General features: G+C 41.9%; 4 protein-coding genes across 6 annotated transcripts in view; 3 read left to right on the top strand and 1 right to left on the bottom strand.

Moving 5' to 3' along the window:
• Positions 1-488, top strand: part of LOC127630389 (uncharacterized) — a 320692-nt gene extending 320204 nt beyond the window's left edge. The window contains exon 4 of the transcript XR_007968855.1: positions 293-488. The gene's annotated coding sequence lies outside the window, so the exon portion shown is untranslated. The remainder of the gene's footprint in view (positions 1-292) is intronic.
• Positions 1-2910, top strand: part of nudt12 (nudix (nucleoside diphosphate linked moiety X)-type motif 12) — a 10148-nt gene extending 7238 nt beyond the window's left edge. For both annotated transcript variants that reach the window (XM_052107841.1, XM_052107842.1), the window contains exons 4-7: positions 1222-1389; positions 1468-1581; positions 1672-1871; positions 2203-2910. In XM_052107841.1, coding sequence (XP_051963801.1) covers positions 1222-1389; positions 1468-1581; positions 1672-1871; positions 2203-2313 — 593 coding nt within the window. In that variant the 3' untranslated portion in view covers positions 2314-2910. The remainder of the gene's footprint in view (positions 1-1221; positions 1390-1467; positions 1582-1671; positions 1872-2202) is intronic.
• A 1104-nt stretch (positions 2911-4014) lies between these two features.
• Positions 4015-8434, bottom strand: zgc:101664 (uncharacterized protein LOC450064 homolog). 2 transcript variants are annotated; one of them, XM_052107866.1, is made up of 2 exons: positions 8326-8434; positions 4015-4804 (listed from the first exon to the last, which is right to left on the bottom strand). In XM_052107866.1, exons 1-2 carry the CDS (start codon positions 8341-8343, stop codon positions 4103-4105), a joined length of 720 nt encoding a protein of 239 aa, XP_051963826.1. In that variant the 5' UTR covers positions 8344-8434; the 3' UTR covers positions 4015-4102. The 2 variants fall into 2 exon arrangements, with proteins under 2 accessions (XP_051963826.1, XP_051963825.1); XM_052107865.1 differs by lacking the exon at positions 8326-8434 and adding an exon at positions 6580-6697.
• A 26-nt stretch (positions 8435-8460) lies between these two features.
• On the top strand, positions 8461-12934 carry srp19 (signal recognition particle 19). The gene is made up of 5 exons (XM_052107873.1): positions 8461-8590; positions 9482-9557; positions 9644-9715; positions 11109-11220; positions 12213-12934. The coding sequence occupies exons 1-5, from the start codon at positions 8553-8555 to the stop codon at positions 12341-12343; spliced, it is 429 nt and encodes a 142-aa protein (XP_051963833.1). The 5' UTR covers positions 8461-8552; the 3' UTR covers positions 12344-12934.
• Positions 12935-18605: the final 5671 nt, after the last annotated feature.

Here is an 18605-nt window from a genome sequence, read left to right as displayed (position 1 = left end):
TGTAATCAAGACCTCAATTGCCTGATGCTTTTATTTTTATTTTATTGTATTATTTCTCCCAATTTGGAATGCCCAATTCCCACTAATTGGTAAGTCCCGTGGTGGCGCGGTTACTCATCTCAATCCGGGTGATGGAAAATGAATCTCAGTTGCGTCAGCTTCTGAGACCGTCAATCCACGCATCTTATCACGTGACTCGTTGTGCATGACAACGCGGAGACTCACAGCATGTGGAGACTCATGCTACTCTCCACGCCCCATTGAGAGAACCACTAATCACCACCACGAGGAGGTTACCCCATGTGACTCTACCCTCCCTAGCAACCGGGCCAATATGGTTACCCCATGTGACTCTACCCTCCCTAGCAACCGGGCCAATATGGTTACCCCATGTGACTCTACCCTCCCTAGCAACCGGGCCAATATGGTTACCCCATGTGACTCTACCCTCCCTAGCAACCGGGCCAATATGGTTACCCCATGTGACTCTACCCTCCCTAGCAACCGGGCCAATATAGTTACCCCATGTGACTCTACCCTCCTAGCAACCGGGCCAATATGGTTACCCCATGTGACTCTACCCTCCCTAGCAACCGGGCCAATATGGTTACCCCATGTGACTCTACCCTCCCTAGCAACCGGGCCAATTTGGTTACCCCATGTGACTCTACCTCCCTAGCAACCGGGCCAATATGGTTACCCCATGTGACTCTACCCTCCCTAGCAACCGGGCCAATTTGGTTACCCCATGTGACTCTACCCTCCCTAGCAACCGGGCCAATATGGTTACCCCATGTGACTCTACCCTCCCTAGCAACCGGGCCAATTTGGTTACCCCATGTGACTCTACCCTCCCTAGCAACCAGCCCAATTTGGTTTCCCCATGTGAATCTACCCTCCCTAGCAAGGAGACCTGACTGGAGTCACTCAGCATGTCCTGGATTCAAACTCATGACTCCAGGTGTGATAGTCAGCGTCAGACCTATAGATACTCAGACCCCCTTATTGGCTTTATTAAAAACTTGCTGTGTAATAAAAAAAGGACCCACATTTTCATTCACTTTAGTAACAAACAAAATGTGTTTTTTATTTTAGCAAAGTTGAAATGCTGTATTTACCCATCAGCATCCAGGACCACAACTATCTGCACATTGCTTTATAAATCTAGTTGTGCTATAAATGTGTTATAATACACAGATTGTGATTGTTTTCCACACACAGGGGTCATTGCTCAGGCCCGGTCTGTTCTCGCGTGGCACAGCAGATACAGTTTCTGTCCAACATGTGGAAGCAACACTAAAGTAGAAGAGGGCGGTTACAAGAGGACCTGTTTGAGAGCTGGCTGCAGAAGTCTCCAGGGCGTTCATAACACCTGTTATCCCAGAGTTGGCAAGTAAACTCTGAATTACCGCTTGTCCGGAGCTCAGGGGCTATAATCGTTCATACACATTATGTCTGTATTTCCAGATCCTGTGGTCATCATGTTAGTAATTCATCCTGATGGGAATCAGTGTCTGTTGGGACGCAAGAAGATTTTCCCTCCAGGAATGTTTTCCTGCCTTGCTGGTTTTATAGAACCAGGTATATTTCCTGGGACACGTGCTTTGATGTGCAGTGGCGTTCATACATTTTTAAGGGTTCCTCCTAAGTGTTCTGCTCCGTGTTGATCAGGTGAGATGATAGAAGCAGCTGTGAGGAGAGAAGTTCTGGAGGAGAGCGGCGTTCAGGTGGGCGTGGTCCAGTACCTGTCCTGTCAGGCGTGGCCGATGCCGTCTTGCCTGATGATTGGCTGCCACTGTGTCGCTGTGACAACCGACATCAAAGTGGATGAAAATGAAATCGAAGAGGCTCGCTGGTTTACACGGCAACAGGTGGCGCTCATACGCCTCACTTATTGATTTAAAGGGACAGCTCACCTGAAAAAAATGACAGAGGCAGAAAATGAGCCTCAGTCACCATTCACTTTCATTGTGTGGAGAAAAGATGCAGTTAAAGTGAGTGGTGACCATGGTTTTCAATGGTTTCACCTCATGCCTCCTCTTGTGTTCTGCAGACGTTTGGCACGACACGAGGGTGAGGAAATGATGACAGAATCTTTATCTTTGGGTGAACAATCCCTTTAATGACAGAGTTATTTATTGCTGTTGTATTGATGATGGAGGATGTAATAACAGCTTTGGATGGTTTTTCTCTGTTGTTCAGGTGATCGACGCTCTTGTTAAAGACAAACAGGCCGTTTTCAGCATGCCGCCCAGACAAGCCATCGCTCATTACCTAATCAAACACTGGATCGGCTTCAACTCCAATCTCTAAACTGTGTTTCAAATCGTTCATTTGGATTTGTACGGCTTGTATAAAATGGTATGAAGATGTATTAATCAAATTAATTTATTGACCATCTTCTGTGTGTAGTTCATTGCCACTAATGTAATATAAAAAATAATAATAATAATAATAATTGTGGTTATTTTTAAAACTCATGTATTAAATGTCTTGACATATATATATATATATGTTGCAAACAGGAAACAGTATGGTCAAGTTATATTTCACACTGATGTGGTTTTGCAATGCAACATGACGATGTCCTCTAATGCACACGCAACTGCACATGCAACAGTGACATGATTGACAGTTGCATGAGATTCTGATATACAGATGTGAGATCGTCTTTCACAGTCTGGAAATGTTGGAAGATAAATGTAGAGCTCAACCCACAATTTATCTGTTTTGAACATAATCCAAATTACGTCGTCATGGCAACCAAGTTATAAAATTGTCTATATCTTCCCACAGATGTGGTCAGTGAGTGATTTAATGACAGTAAAATCATGTTAACACACATATTGTTTATGTCTTGTGTCTATACTTGTGAAACAGTATTTTAATGTTTACAGATTAAACCCCATTGACTTGCATTGGAAGTGTCTCACTGGAACACACATTTAAAGAATAGGAGGGACGAGTCAAAAATTTTTTGTTGTAATAATCAACATTATGACACACATATTGTCGACTGAGATTAACTTGTATTGAACCCTTTCACATTAATTAACAATTAACTCAATTTAGTAACATACTGTATATGCATACAACAAGAAAAAACTATTTGCCAATGGGGTACGGATACAAATGTATTTTTATGTTTAAAAATTACCCCATTGGAAAATAGTTTGTTATTGTTATTTAGCATAAATCCCACACACTTTTGTCAGATTTATCTAAAAACATGACATTCTGCTACTTAAGTAAAAAAAAAAAAAAAAAATCGATAGATATTTCTACGAGAAAAATAACAATATTAATCCGGGTACATTTGAAAACGGCTTTTTAGTTTCAAAAAAGCTCTCCGTCCACACTAACGTTTTCAAGCGTTTTCCAAGAGTTGCTCGTCCACACTGAAACGAATGAAAACGCTTAAATCGTGTCACTGCGCATGCGGGAAATCCCCGCTGTATGTACGGTCTGAAACGCAATTGTCCTCGTGTTCCGTCGCCGGACACCAATTCCGAGTAAACTTCCCTTCGCCTTTGAAGGAACTCAATGTTAAGGTTGTACAAAGTGACATTTATATTTTAACAGCGCTATCAAATGGAGTGTCGGGCACTACAGCGCCGCTATAACACCGGCCGCCATCTTGATTGTTTTGGTTGGATAGATCACGTGACTAAAAACGCGTCATCGTTTTCACAGGCCACTCTACAGTGCGAAAACGGCGTTTTCAAAAAGCCCCATTTTCACAAACAAAAACACAGTCTCAGTGTGGACGGATGGCCAAAACAGAGAGAAAAAGATGCATTTTCAAACGAAAACTTATTAGTGTGGACTAGGCCTAAAACAAAAATACTCAATAAGAAAATAATTATTTGCACGGTTCTATTAATTGTCCCAGCAAACACTGTTATAATTGCTCAGTGTAATCACGAAATGGCCAAATATCGTCCGATTAATCAGCCTCTATCTCTATAAATTAATTCTCAATGAAGCAGGACAGACGTGTGAAACACAGCAGCACCATTTAATCCAGGTTTAAAATGCATATCACAAACTATTATTTAAAAAATTAAATAATTTACACTTTTAAATAGTACAAGCTCTGAATCTATAACTTAATAATGTCTCCAAGTTTATGAACTGTTAAGCTAATCTGTCCTGAGAGCTGGAATTCTTGTTTCAAGAAATTCCCGATGTATTCACAGTAAAAGACGTCACAGTACACCCAAATCTGTGCCAGCGCTCTCTGAAAGTTGGCGTTGCACGTGGGCAGTCTGGCGTGTCTGATGGCTCGGTTCAGATCAAGCCAAACGGCCTCCATAGTGTGCACTACACAGTTCACTTCACACACGACCCATTTGACTCTCTGGTGAAGATGCAGTCGGTGTTTCTCGACAGTCTTCCGGAACAGCCGCGAGAACGAGTGTGTGATCTTCAGCGGTGAGCTTCTGTTGGTAATGACACACCACGAGCGTTTGAACTTCTTCGGTTCACTCTCACACGGATCTCTGGCGCTCGTCTCAGGGCTGCTCTGGGACTTTCTTTTCCAGGTCTCTTCAGGTTTGCTCATGTGTTTGGTGTTTGAAGCGTTCTGTGGTTCCTCCAGACAGCGTGTGATGTTCTCGAGGTCTTCAGAGGAGACCAGCGGTGGAGGCTTTCTGGGTTTAATGGGTTTGTTGGTGTCGGATGTTGATGGGTACCAGGGTTTGAATACAGGCAGAATTCTGCAGGGAAACTCCTCGAGAAGTTTGTGTGTGATGTGCAGAACATCTGTGGCCTCCAACACACTGCTGAAATACACACTCACATCCTTATGACACACAACAAACACAACAATCACATTACATGGGTCATTCCTACAATGCTGTGACATTTGGGCTTTTAAACTTCTGAAAAACTAAACATCATTATTTTATATATATCTATATCTATATATAAAAACATTAAAAAACTGTTGATTTTTTTTGTGTTTTTTCACAAATGTGTCTATTCATGATTTCACTTTTTACTTCTAAAATAACATGATTAGAATTTTAAATTAAAATACAGTAACTTTGCCTTAAGAAACACAAAATATCACAGAGGTGTTGTTAAATAACTCCTAAATAACAGGGTGGACGTGACAATGACGGGGTGGGAAAAACACTATTATCATTATTAGATTAAACAACAACTAGAAAGAAAGAAAATCAGAAGTTATTTGGATAATTTAACCATAGACAAAAAATATATATAAATGTGAGGGTTTATGCACTTACATTTACCAAAGAATTTTAAAATGACTGAAATAAGATTCTTGTGGTGGCGCGGTTACTCGCCTCAATCCGGGTGGTGGAGGACAAGTCTCAGTTGCCTCCTCTTCCGAGACCATCAATCGGCGCATCTGATCACGTGACTCGTTGTGCATGACACCGCAGAGACTCACAGCATGTGGAGACTCATGCTACTCTCCACGATCCACACACAACTCACCACACGCCCCATTGAGAGAACCACTAATCACCACCACGAGGAGGTTACCCCATGTGACTCTACCCTCCCTAGCAACCGGCCCAATTTGGTTGCTAAGGAGACTCACAGCATGTGGAGGCTCATGCTACTCTCCACACGCCCCATTGAGAGCGAGAACCACTAATCACCACCACGAGGAGGTTACCCCATGTGACTCCACCCTCCCTAGCAACCGGGCCAATTTGGTTGCTAAGGAGACCTGACTGGAGTCACTCAGCACGCCCTGGATTCAAACTCGTGACTCCAAGTGTGATAGTCAGCGTCAATATACGCTGAGATACCGACGACACCATCAAAATGGCAATTCTTTTTATATTTTCCACCAGATGGCGCCATTTTTCTCATGTTTAGTCTATGAAGCAAATACAAGCTTTTCCCCTATTCTCTGTTTACTGTATTATAGAGACCTACAGGACAACTGAGATAAAATTGTGTGGGTGTGTTGGGATGGATGTCAGTGTGTGTGTGTGTGTGTGTGTGTGTGTGTGTGTGTGTGTGTGTGTATGCATTGAGAAATTTAAAACTGAGGAGATTGGATGTTTCAAGCTTTTTGGAGAATTCTCCACAGTTCTTCTGTCTCAATTGCTTCTGTGTCTTTATGTAATCTCGGACGGACACAATGTTCAGTTGGGGGGTCTGTGGGGACATGCCATCTGCTGCAGGGCTCCCAGATCTTCTATTCTATTTGCAACAGGAATGTTTGGGAGTCTAACATTTATATTTCCTATTGGCACACTAAAGCTGAAGATATAAATAACCACCTTAAGACAAATGCTTTGTGAAACATCTGATGTGCTCAAGACTTTTGCACAATACTGTACAGTATATAATATTTTTATGGCAGTTTTTTGACGCTGATATTTTTGTCCTCTAATGTCCTGTGTGAGTTGTTTTTTAATCTGACAATGCACAAAAGATAATACATCAAAATCAATGTTGTTGCTGATATTAAAGTGTATCACTTTAAATAATAATATTGTGAGGAAAACTCAATCCACGGAAGGTTGCTGGACCAGACAACATTCCTGGCTGAGTGCTGAAAGGATGTGCAGATCAGCTGGCAGATATTCTTACCGACATCTTCAACATCTCTCTGAGCAGCGCCGTCGTTCCAACATGTTTCAAGGCCACCACCATCGTCCCCATGCCAAAGAAGTCTTCACACCCATCATCATGAAGTGCTTCGAGAGGCTCGTCATGAGGCACATTAAGACCCAGCTGCCCCCCTCACTAGACCCACTGCAGTTCACGTATTGTCCAAACCGTTCAACAGACATCATCATAACCCTCACCCACCTAGACAATAAGGACTCATACGTTCGAATGCTGTTCATAGACTTCAGCTCAGCATTCAACACAATCATTCCCCAGCACCTGATTGGAAAGCTGAGCCTGCTGGGACAGGACACCTCCCTCTGCAACTGGATCCTGGACTTCCTGACTTGGAGACCTCAGTCCGTCCGGATCGGGAACAGCATCTCCACCACCACCACACTGAGCACTGGGGCCCCCAGGGCTGTGTGCTCAGTCCACTGCTGTTCACTCTGCTGACTCACGACTGTGCAGCAATGCACAGCTCGAATCACATCATCAAGTTCGCCGATGACACGACCGTGGTGGGTCTCATCAGCAAGAACGACGAGTCCGCATACAGAGAGGAGGTGCAGCGGCTAACGGACTGGTGTAGAGCCAACAAGCTTTCCCTGAATGTGGACAAAACAAAAGAGATGGTTGTTGACTTTAGGAGAGCACAGAGTGAACACACTCCGCTGAACATCGACGGCTCCTCTGTGGAGATCGTCAAGAGCACCAAATTCCTTGGTGTTCACCTGGCGGAGAACCTCACCTGGTCCCTCAACACCAGCTCTATCACCAAGAAAGCCCAGCAGCGTCTCTACTTTCTTCGAAGGCTGAGGAAAGCACATCTCCCAACCCCCATCCTCACTACATTCTATAGAGGGACTATTGAGAGCATGCTGAGCAGCTGCATCACTGCCTGGTTTGGGACTTGCACCGTTTCGGACCGCAAAGCCCTGCAGAGGATAGTGAGGACAGCTGAGAAGATCATTAGGGTCTCTCTTCCCTCCATCAAAGACATTTACAAAAAACACTGCATCCGCAAAGCAACCAGCATTGTGGACGACCCCACACACCCCTCACACAAACTCTTTACCCTCCTGCTGTCTGGCATGAGGTACCGAAGCATTCAGGCCCACACGGCCAGACTGTGTAACAGCTTCTTCCCCCAAGCCATCAGACTCCTCAATACTCAGAGACTGAACTGACTGACACACACACACACACACACACACACACACACACACCTGTGCTGCACTGTCTCTCACTGTGTCTATTGTCCCGTTCCTTTTAGTAATGTATTGTACTGTCCCGTACTTTGCACTTTATATAGGAATGTTATTTAGTCTGTGTAGTCTCATGTGGTTCTGTGTTTGTCCTATGTTGTTTTTATGTAGCACATGGTCCTGGAGGAACGTTGTCTCGTTTCACTGTGTACTTTAATAACTGTATATGGTTGAACCACAATAAAAACCACTTGACTTGATTATTATGGCAATTTTTGACAGACATTTTTGTTGTTCTACTAATACTAATAATATTAATTGAGTTTATGTAAAATAATAAAGAACTCTTTACTCTTTTTACATACACTATTAAACTTGAAATCAGCTGAAATGTAATATTATTAATACCATAACATGTACACGCTAATACATTATATCAGGATAATTTCTAATAAACAGCACATTTATAAATGTTATTTACCAGTTTGATTTATAAACACTTATATCTCTAACTCACCTTCATCTCCCGTGTCATATTTCCACGATCTTTTATTATAATCACGTTTTCATTCCTTTATTCTTAGTGTTAAACGTAAACAAGCTTCATGTTGCTAATTCACTTCCGGCCTGACAGGCGGCGCTGTGACGTCACCGCCGACGAGCCGGATGTGATGAAAGAAACAACGCTCATCATTTGACACGTGTGATTATTAAATACGAATGAAACTGAATCTAATCTGAAATATGGCACATTTAACCACCAATCCAGCGGCTAGAGAGAGGTCAGTATCGCTCAATTATAAATGTAGTTTAATGCTGAGAAACACATTTATTGTGCTGCAGCTAAAGCGACTCACATTATTTAATGTGTCTGAGGACATCGGCACAGACACTACTCAAGTAAATAAAGTAATTGTACATATGATATTACCATGTTTTTGTACGTGTACCATAGTCATCGTAGAAGCGCTTTGGAGTAGTATATTAATGCAATAATGTTTGAATATGGTAATCATTCAGTATCATGGTATATATCATCTGATGCCTTCATTATACCACGGTAATATTATTAAACACCCTTTAATATTATCTAAATATGATCACGTGAATCAATCCGTTACCACAGTAAGTGTTTGGTGTAATGCATTAATAGGTAATTAATTACTGTAATTAGATATATGTTTTGAAAAGAAAAAGTAAGGGATTACTCTTAATTTCTGTAATTATTTTTAGTTACTTCTGATGTAATTGCGTTAAATACTTTATAGACTACAGAACAATTCTATATAAAACAATAGTGAATTTAAAATAGAAATGTAACGTCTAATGTTAAAATATATGTTGTGCTGCCCCCCCCCCCTAAAATTCTTTGACCAGTTCAAGAATAATTTAATTGATTTTATATGATTTATTTGAAAGAATTAAAAGAACAGTTTCATGTGTATACTTGTATTTTTCAAATACTAATAGAAAGTCATTAGTAAAAAGTAATGCATTACTTTTTAGACAGAGTAATTTGTACAGTAATCTAATTACATGGTAGAAGATGTAATTAATTACTTTTTTAAAGTAACTTACCCAACACTGACCATTGTATATAACAAAATACCATGTTATTAGCATCAGATACCAACACTTTATCAGGGTAACGCCTCATTGTTATCTGTCATTAGGTTTCTGTGTATATATCCAGCGTACATCAACAGTAAAAAGACATTAGCAGAAGGCAGGAGAATACCTGTCGAGAAGGTGAGTATTACTGATGATTATTTATAATGGCTATTAATATGAGTGTGTGTTTATATCGTTGAACTGACTGTGATGTGTTTATTCAGGGTGTGGAGAATCCATCATGCACTGAGATCCGTGATGTGCTCACAGCTGCTGGACTGAATGTTGAAGTAGAGGTCTGACTGTTAGTTTACATATACGTGCTGATGCGTGTGAAATCAGCAGAGAAATGGCAATAACACGAAGGATTAAAGTTTAAATTCAGTTGATACAGAAAATATTTTGAATGCAACTCCGAGAGCAAGAGAATAGTGAACGAGGTCGAGAATTCCAGGAGCAAAACTCAAGGGGTTAATAAACGCACCTGCCTAATATTGTGTAGGTGCCCCTCGTGCCACCCAATCAGCGCCAACCTGCGTCTCAGAACAGCATTCAGAGATGTGTACAGAGCGGTTATCTGAGTTACCGTAGACTTAATCAGAAATACTCAAACCAGCCCGTCTGACACCAACAATCATCCATGCCATTATCTTATCAGCCAATCATGTGGTCAGGTTTGAGTATTTCTGATAAAGTCTACAGTCATTAACTTCTCAGCCAATGATGTGGCAGCAGTGCATACAATCATGCAGATACGGGTCAGGAGCTTCAGTTCATGTTCACATCAACCATCAGAATGGGGGAAAAAATGGGATCTCAGTGATTTGGACCGTGGCATGATTGTTGGTGCCAGACAGGCTGGTTTGAGTATTTCTGATTAAGCCTACGGTAACTACGGTAACTAGTCTACCGATAACCGCTCTGTACATATCATCTCTGAATGCTGTTCTGAGACGCAGGTTGGCGCTGATTGGGTGGCACGAGGGGGACCTGCACAGTATTAGGCAGGTGCATTTAATGTATATATACAGTAGTGTTTTTATATTATTGTTGGACAGGGGTTTATAATATGTAGTGCAGGGCTGGACTGGTAATCTGCTATCCCATTTTCCCGGTGGGCCGACGCACTTTGGCGCTGATCAGGGGCGGACTTGCCATCTGGAGAACATTATTGGTAAAGGTGCCAAATGGGCCGCGATAATGTAGAACGGACCACAAAACGTTGCCATAATATGCAGAAAAGGACAGCAAAGCCACCCCCAACTCAACAACTTTTGGCTCACTATCCCACCCCGCACCCCCCTCAACAGTTGGGCAGATGCCATGTAAAATCCCGGGCCATTTCTATTCCCAGTCCAGCCCTGATGTAGTGTATATGTCAATTGTCAACAATGAAACTAGACATTTGATCATCATTTAATAAACAAAGCACAGAACAGATAATGTAACATGTTTCAAGAACTAAGACCGAAAAACTGTGACATCATAAATGTACATATAGGACGTGGCAGATGTGGAAAAGCCCAATATGCCATCTCGGATGTTATGAACGTCACAATCAACTCTCATTTTATTAACTATTATCAGCATAAGTGTGTATGTACAGACATGTGTTTCTCCTGCACCGTGTGCAGTGGTGTGTTTATTTTGTGCCGAATAACCTAATGATCCTGATGTGTCTTTGGAAAGGGTGTGAAGATGTACCCACGGGAATGGAACAGAGATGCTCAGTTCAGAGGACGGGTGAGAGTTCAACTGAAACTCGAAGATGGAAGTTTGTGCCAAGACAAATTCACATCTAGTAAGTACCGTAGACATTTAGGGTGCGTTCACACTTGTAGTTTGGTCCTCTTGGTCCAGACCGAAAATGCTACATTTAGTCCAGGTTCGTTTAGCGTTCACATTGGTATTTTTAACACCGAACCTAACGATACAAAGCCAAAGGCGTCAGGGAAAAGTCACGACCTGATTGGACAGCTTTTATGACGTATATATATTTTTGATGGAACCTACCGAACGTCCAAAACAATGCTGGCGAAATGTGCTCTTTATATGTATATAAGGTGGTATTTTTACCAGCTGAGAACAAACGAAGAGTTAATAAAATGTGTAAAGGAGTCAAAACAGCACCGGGAATTCCTCTGTTGCACACACAAACGAAGATATGCTGCAAGGACGGTGGTTCCGACGCCAGTACCGAACTGTAATGGGCAGGGCTAGACTGGTAATCTGGCATACCGGGCATTTTCCCATGGCGTATTGGCCATTGGGAGAACCGAGCGTGCTGAATGGGTCGCGATAAGCAACAATGAGTCGCTGCGTTATGCATAATGGAACACCAAACGGCATCGCGATGTGCAGAAAAGCACAGCGAACACCATCCAAACCCCGCCTCCCCTGGTAGCCATGGTAATGGGCAATATAGCTCCTATGATGAGAAGAACCAGGTATGCTTGAGGTCAGTATTAGGCGAATTACTTCCTGTTTTTGGTCCGTTTAGACGTCTTTGGTCCATGTTGCGTTCATCGATCGAATCGCACCAGAGTTCGTTTGGACGCGGACCGAGACCCACAATTCAGGCGGTCTCGGTCCGCTTGTTTGGTGCGCAGCATGGTTCAGACGGCAGTGTTCACACTTGTTCAAATGACCGAGCAATCGCACCAGAGTTCGTTTTAAACCAACTAAACGTGCCAAGTGTGAACACCCCCTAAATGCATGATTCACATGTATGGTGGCATTCTTAAATGCATCTTTATCACTTTGAAATAACGTTGCTGTTCTCTTTCTGTGTAGGGAAAGATGTGATGTTTTATGTGGCCGAAATGATTCCCAAACTGAAGAGTAGAACGCAGAAGAGCGGCGGAGCGGACGCTGGAGCACAGCAGGGAGAAGGAGGGAAGAAAGGGAAGAAGAAGAAGAAGTAGAGGATTCGAGAGCGCTGGTTGCCTAAACGGTTCGAGACGGAGTGACTCCGGAGTGATTTTGGTTCCCCTTGGAATAATGGATGAATAGTTTGACTTTTTGTTGGACTCTTGTGAAGAATGAAAGATGTGTCCGTATATTCACAATGAATGCTTTGAATGGTCCATCAGCTGCCACTTGAACAACACATTAGAGTTCAAAACTTGTCTTTGATTTGCAATATTTGATGACCTCTGACCCGTTTGAAGATCTGTATAAAGGTGGTTTATTTTCAGTTATATGTTCTTGATGGATTATGTTTTAATGAAATGCATTCACGGGTCGTGAGACGCCGGTGTTGTAAGCGTGTTGAGATAGCATGTAGAATGAGTGTTCGACAGGGCTGTGAGATGCCAGCGCTCGTGCCCTTCACAACACCTGTTCGTTACAGAATCCCTCCGCACCTCTGCACGCTGCAGGACGGGCTTTCATTCTTAAGAACAGCTACTGTAATGGGATTAAACAGTCCTAAAGTTAAATAAAAGAAACTGAGATGAGTGGAATCTGTGTTTATTGAGCTCATGTGTCGTGCACGTCTGTGGCATCAGATCCGTGTGATCTCCTCGTCAGGCAGTGGTTGATTTTGTCCCGCGGTTGTCGCCAAAATTCTTCAGATGTTTTGTGCGAGTCTCCATCCTCTGGAGCCATTCGTCATGCAGCCTGAAATAACAGCATTACATCACATTGAAATATTCGACAAATCACGGCACCGCTCAGCAACTCATGCACAAACCCACGTGAACACCACAAATAGAATTTAATTTGCTCAAACGAGTTTTGAGGATTTAAGGATTATAAAAACTGCTGCCATGCAAGAGCTGCAGTTACTGGATTTACATCAATTAAAGGACATTTGCAAATGATTAAAACAAGGACTTTTCGGACTAAAGTGTCTGACATTACATATGAACCAATATGTAAAGTACGGCTGTCACTAGAGCATTTTAAATCAAATTAATTTCATGATATGCTGATTTATTAATCACATTTATTGGCATATATCCATATTTGCCAAATATAGAAAGCTCAATGCATTTGATATATATATACATATAATAACCCTTTTGCTGTATTCCTCATTTATAAGCTAAATTAATAAATGTAAATATATTTACAGTCAAAAACTATTTTGGCCTATTTTTAACGTTTACACATTTCATAACAAAATTCCATCAAATTGAATTGTGTAATGCTTAACCAGATGAAATTAATAAAACCTATACAAAAAAAAAAAAAAAAGGTTTTTGTTTTTTGTTTATTTTGTTAAATAGAGGTTACAGCGAGACACTTACAATGGAAGTCAATGGGGAACATTTTTGGAAGGTTTAAAGTCTGTGAAGCTTATAATTGTATAAAAGCACTTACATTAATTCTTCTGTTAAAAGTCGTGTATTATTTGAGCTGTTAAGTTCTTTAAATCGTCATTTTGAATGGTGTGTTACGTCGTCATGGCAACCAAGTTGTATAATTGTCTATAACCGTACGTTCACACCAGAAGCGGCGAGAGCGTCAAAATTCGCTCTGGCTGCGCTGCCTTCAACGCTCGAGGACGCTCGTGGACGCTCTGACGTAGTTGAAATAGGCGGCAACGTTTGTTCAGAATGCTTTGTTTTGTGAACTATATTTAAAGGGGCCGCAATTTAAACATCCAGACATGTCGACCATTTACTTTTTGCCGACCTATCAGTAGCGTATATCCTCATGAACTCTTTAAAATCGATGGATGGCAGAAAGTAATTAAAATTATAGTTGTTTGTTATCAAAATAAAATACATTTGTAATAATAACTGTGGTCTTGGTTGTTTTATATCCCTGTAAGCAAACAGGGACAGATCATATATTACAGGGAAACCCGTCACGGCAATAATCAGTTTCTCCTCCATTTTATCTTCGGAACGAATGTTTGGTGGGAACCAAAGTTTACACGGTTGTGTTCTCTAGACGTCGCTAGAGCGAAGCACTTCTATATTCCAATAGGTTGCCGCCGAACCGCGTCACAGCTCATTACCATAATGTTGGCCGCACTTGAACTTTCATCTGACGCCCACGCCGCCCAAGACTCGCCGCGCCGCTTCTCGCCGCAGAGAGACGCTGGCTGTCATTGAAAATGAACGACTTCCGGTCGATTTGACGCTCTCGCTGCCTTTGGTGTGAATGCACGGTTAGTTCACACAGATGTGGTCAGTGCATGATTTAATGACAGTAAAATCATGTTAACACACATATTGTTTATGTCTTGTGTCTATACTTGTGAAACAGTATTTTAATGTTTACAGATTAAACCCCATTGACTTGCATTGGAAGTGTCTCACTGGAACACACATTTGTGCTTTTGTACAGAAAACGAGGAACAGGTCAAAATAATGTTTTGTGGTAATAATCAACATTATGCACAAATACTGTCGATTGAGCCAAACTTGTATTGAACCCGGAATATTCCTTTAATAATAGTTTCTGATGAACGAAGTCCCATTTTAGGCTCTTACTTTGTGAGCGCGCTGCTCTTCATTCTCTGCTCCTCGACGTCTGTCATGTGGTTGTGATTGACAATCTTCCGCTCCCAGAACGTCTTGATAAATAATTTTTCGTGAATGAGAGCAGCACTCATTTCCTGCCAAGAGAACGCAGAAGCATTGACATCGCTAGATCATATTCACACATCAGATCAGAAAAACCATCATAAATCAGACTGACCTGTTTAAGCTGCAACGACTTTAAACATCTGCTGAAGAAGACACAATTAACACGATGTGAGAACCTAAAACACAACGATCTGTTTTCAATAAATGCAGCTGATTCTGTAAATCAAATCAAAGGCTCTTTAACTAATGTACCGTATCTGTAAAACACATCGTCCGTACTGTGAGCGACATGAATGTGACTGACCTCACGGATCCAGCTCGCCTTTATTGAAGTTTGACTGATGTCATCAACACCTCTAATGATGTTTGTGCGTTCCTCTTCGGCTTTCGGGACACTTGGCATCTCTGCTTTAAGAATCGAGTCTTTTCTTCTGTCATAACGTCCAGATGGATGGCGGTCCAGAACAATATTTCAGACTTTCCTCTGATGTCTTTAGACTGTAAAGACTGCTGGAAGCTTCTAATGCCGCTTGAATCGTGTCCAAATGAGCTGTTTGGACAACTAAAACTGTGAACACTGCAAACTAATGACTGGGATTTTGTTACTGCAAACAACTGCTGTCAGTACGAGTATCATATTCACATCTACAGCACAAGACTCGTGGACTAGACCGTCTAGTGTTGGACGGTTTTGACCACGAGATCCCAACAATCGCACACAAACGGTGTCAAGAACATGCTCCACACTCGATACACTCTTCTGCTGTAAAGAAAACAAGAAAACTGTTGCATCCATTATGTAAAGAATGTATTTTTAAGGTGGAAAACATCTGGCACACGTTGTGAAGGACCATCACATGCAACATCCAAAATAACCTCTCTAATTGTCCAGTGACAGACACATGCAAACACGTGTCTCAGAGCCTGTCTGGCATGCCGAAGACTTCACATACGTGTTCAGACGGAGGTAAGAAGAACGAGTATCCTTCTGAAGACAACTCGAACAATGTAAAAGTCTCAAACCACATTTTAAAGCTGGAAATAAATAAAGACAAACAAGAAATGTTTCTCTAGGTGACTAATCATATGTATATCATATATGAACAATCATATGTAAATGAGTGCCATTGATCACGTGAACTCTGATTGAATCACACAAGATGCTCTTTGAAACATGTTCATGTCAGCCTCGTGCGACCCCGGGTACACATGTGTGGACGCTGTATTTTGGCTTTGCTATATGCAATGCATAATTTAAATGAATGTAAACCTACTGAATACTGTTCACAACACTCTACACGGTCATTTAAGGGGTAAACTTCTGGTGCGTTGAGTCATGTGACACAACAGCATGACGTTGATTTCCGAGAAGCGCTCTTACGGGCGCAGCGCCAACAAAAGTGCCTCTGGTCATAAACCTCTTTAAGTTATTTAATTTAAACCGGTTTGGTTGTAAAGAGAAGCGTCTCTAGTTTCATTTGATGTGCCGCTTTAAACAATCTGTTCATTTTTCATGTATCAGTGCTGATAAACATGATGTCCACATACGTGGAAAATGGGATTTTATTCAATCAAAAGTGAAAAACATGTTATTTTCAATCATTTTCAAACATGAACACATCTGTGGGTCATTTCACTTCATTTTAATATAAATTTAGTTATATTTTATTTATACAGTTCTGTTCATTAACAGTAATAAATGCATTCTTATATATTTACTGTCATTATCACATTGAGAATCCTAAAAACTGATAAATGTGTCTTTCATAGGCTTCATATGGAGTTATGATGAAAATAAGCTGCATTTCAAACTGTTCTGAGACCAGTGCAGACAAACAGCACACTGGAAGTTGAGTCATGCACTAAATAGGGAGCAAGGGAGCATCCTATATCTCTCCTATAACTGTTCTGAGACCAGTGCAGACAGACAGCACACTGGAGGTTAAGTCATGCACTAAATAGGGAGCAAGGGAGCATCCTATAGCTCTCCTATAACTGTTCTGAGACCAGTGCAGACAGACAGCACACTGGAGGTTAAGTCATGCACTAAATAGGGAGCAAGGGAGCATCCTATATCTCTCCTATAACTGTTCTGAGATCAGTGCAGACAGACAGCACACTGGAGGTTAAGTCATGCACTAAATAGGGAGCAAGGGAGCATCCTATAGCTCTCCTATAACTGTTCTGAGATCAGTGCAGACAGACAGCACACTGGAGGTTAAGTCATGCACTAAATAGGGAGCAAGGGAGCATCCTATAGCTCTCCTATAACTGTTCTGAGACCAGTGCAGACAGACAGCACACTGGAGGTTAAGTCATGCACTAAATAGGGAGCAAGGGAGCATCCTATAGCTCTCCTATAACTGTTCTGAGACCAGTGCAGACAGACGGCACACTGGAGGTTAAGTCATGCACTAAATAGGGAGCAAGGGAGCATCCTATAGCTCTCCTATAACTGTTCTGAGACCAGTGCAGACAGACGGCACACTGCAGGTTAAGTCATGCACTAAATAGGGAGCAAGGGAGCATCCTATAGCTCTCCTATAACTGTTCTGAGACCAGTGCAGACAGACGGCACACTGGAGATTAAGTCATGCACTAAATAGGGAGCAAGGGAGCGTCCTATAGCTCTCCTATAACTGTTCTGAGACCAGTGCAGACAGACGGCACACTGGAGATTAAGTCAAGCACTAAATAGGGAGCAAGAGAGCATCCTATAGCTCTCCTATAACTGTTCTGAGACCAGTGCAGACAGACGGCACACTGGAGGTTAAGTCATGCACTAAATAGGGAGCAAGGGAGCATCCTATAGCTCTCCTATAACTGTTCTGAGACCAGTGCAGACAGACGGCACACTGGAGATTAAGTCATGCACTAAATAGGGAGCAAGGGAGCGTCCTATATCTCTCCAATAACTGTTCTGAGACCAGTGCAGACAGACGGCACACTGGAGATTAAGTCATGCACTAAATAGGGAGCAAGGGAGCATCCTATAGCTCTCCTATAACTGTTCTGAGACCAGACTGTGCTCTAGGATAGTGTCTGTGGGGATCAAACTAGCAACCTTCTGATTACCAGTTATGTGCTTTTCAGACATTTTTCAGTTCAACGTGTTTCACTTAAATTGTTATTTTGGGGTGGCTGTGGCTCAGGTGGTAGAGCGGGTCGGCCACTAATCGCAGGGTTGGTGGTTTGATTTCCAGCCCACATGACTCCACATGCTGAAGTGTCCTTGGACACTGAACCCCAAGTTGCTCCCAATGGCAGACTAGCGCCTTGCATGGCAGCTCTGCCATCATTGGTGTGTGTGAGATTGTGTGTGTGTGTGTGAAGGGTGAATGAGTCACAGTGTAAAGCATTAAGGTTAAAAAAGTGCTATATAAGTGCAGACCATTTACCATTATTATGACAATATAATTTGTCATAATGCATACATACACTGTAAAAACTGAAATAGCATTTAATCATTCCCTAAGTTTTTTTTTGAGTGATACGTACTACAAAATGTGAATTATTTGCATCAAAATTAAAAAACACATGTTAGACCAACAATATTACCCCAAATGTTGTCCCAGCGAGCCTTAAAGAGTTGTTTCATTTTGAACAATGCTGCTCATTTGCATGTTTTCAGGATGCAATGCAT

This window comes from Xyrauchen texanus, chromosome 37 (assembly GCF_025860055.1).
Source record: "Xyrauchen texanus isolate HMW12.3.18 chromosome 37, RBS_HiC_50CHRs, whole genome shotgun sequence".
In the NCBI taxonomy this organism is placed as follows: domain Eukaryota; kingdom Metazoa; phylum Chordata; class Actinopteri; order Cypriniformes; family Catostomidae; genus Xyrauchen; species Xyrauchen texanus.
The sequence above is the reverse complement of the archived record's forward strand: the minus strand, read 5'-3'. Positions and strand labels throughout refer to the sequence as shown.

What these genes read in the sequence shown, in the direction of transcription:
- zgc:101664 (XM_052107865.1), bottom strand. Translation starts at nt 6,651, where the DNA reads ATGGGGACGATGGTGGTGGCCTTGAAACATGTTGGAACGACGGCGCTG. An exon ending in GAGAGATGTTGAAGATGTCG is followed by an intron (nt 4,805 to 6,579) that starts GTAAGAATATCT and finishes GTGTGTCATAAG; the next exon opens with GATGTGAGTGTGTATTTCAG.
- srp19 (XM_052107873.1), top strand. Translation starts at nt 8,553, where the DNA reads ATGGCACATTTAACCACCAATCCAGCGGCTAGAGAGAG. An exon ending in GGAGAATACCTGTCGAGAAG is followed by an intron (nt 9,558 to 9,643) that starts GTGAGTATTACT and finishes GTGTTTATTCAG; the next exon opens with GGTGTGGAGAATCCATCATG. An exon ending in CCAAGACAAATTCACATCTA is followed by an intron (nt 11,221 to 12,212) that starts GTAAGTACCGTA and finishes CTTTCTGTGTAG; the next exon opens with GGAAAGATGTGATGTTTTAT.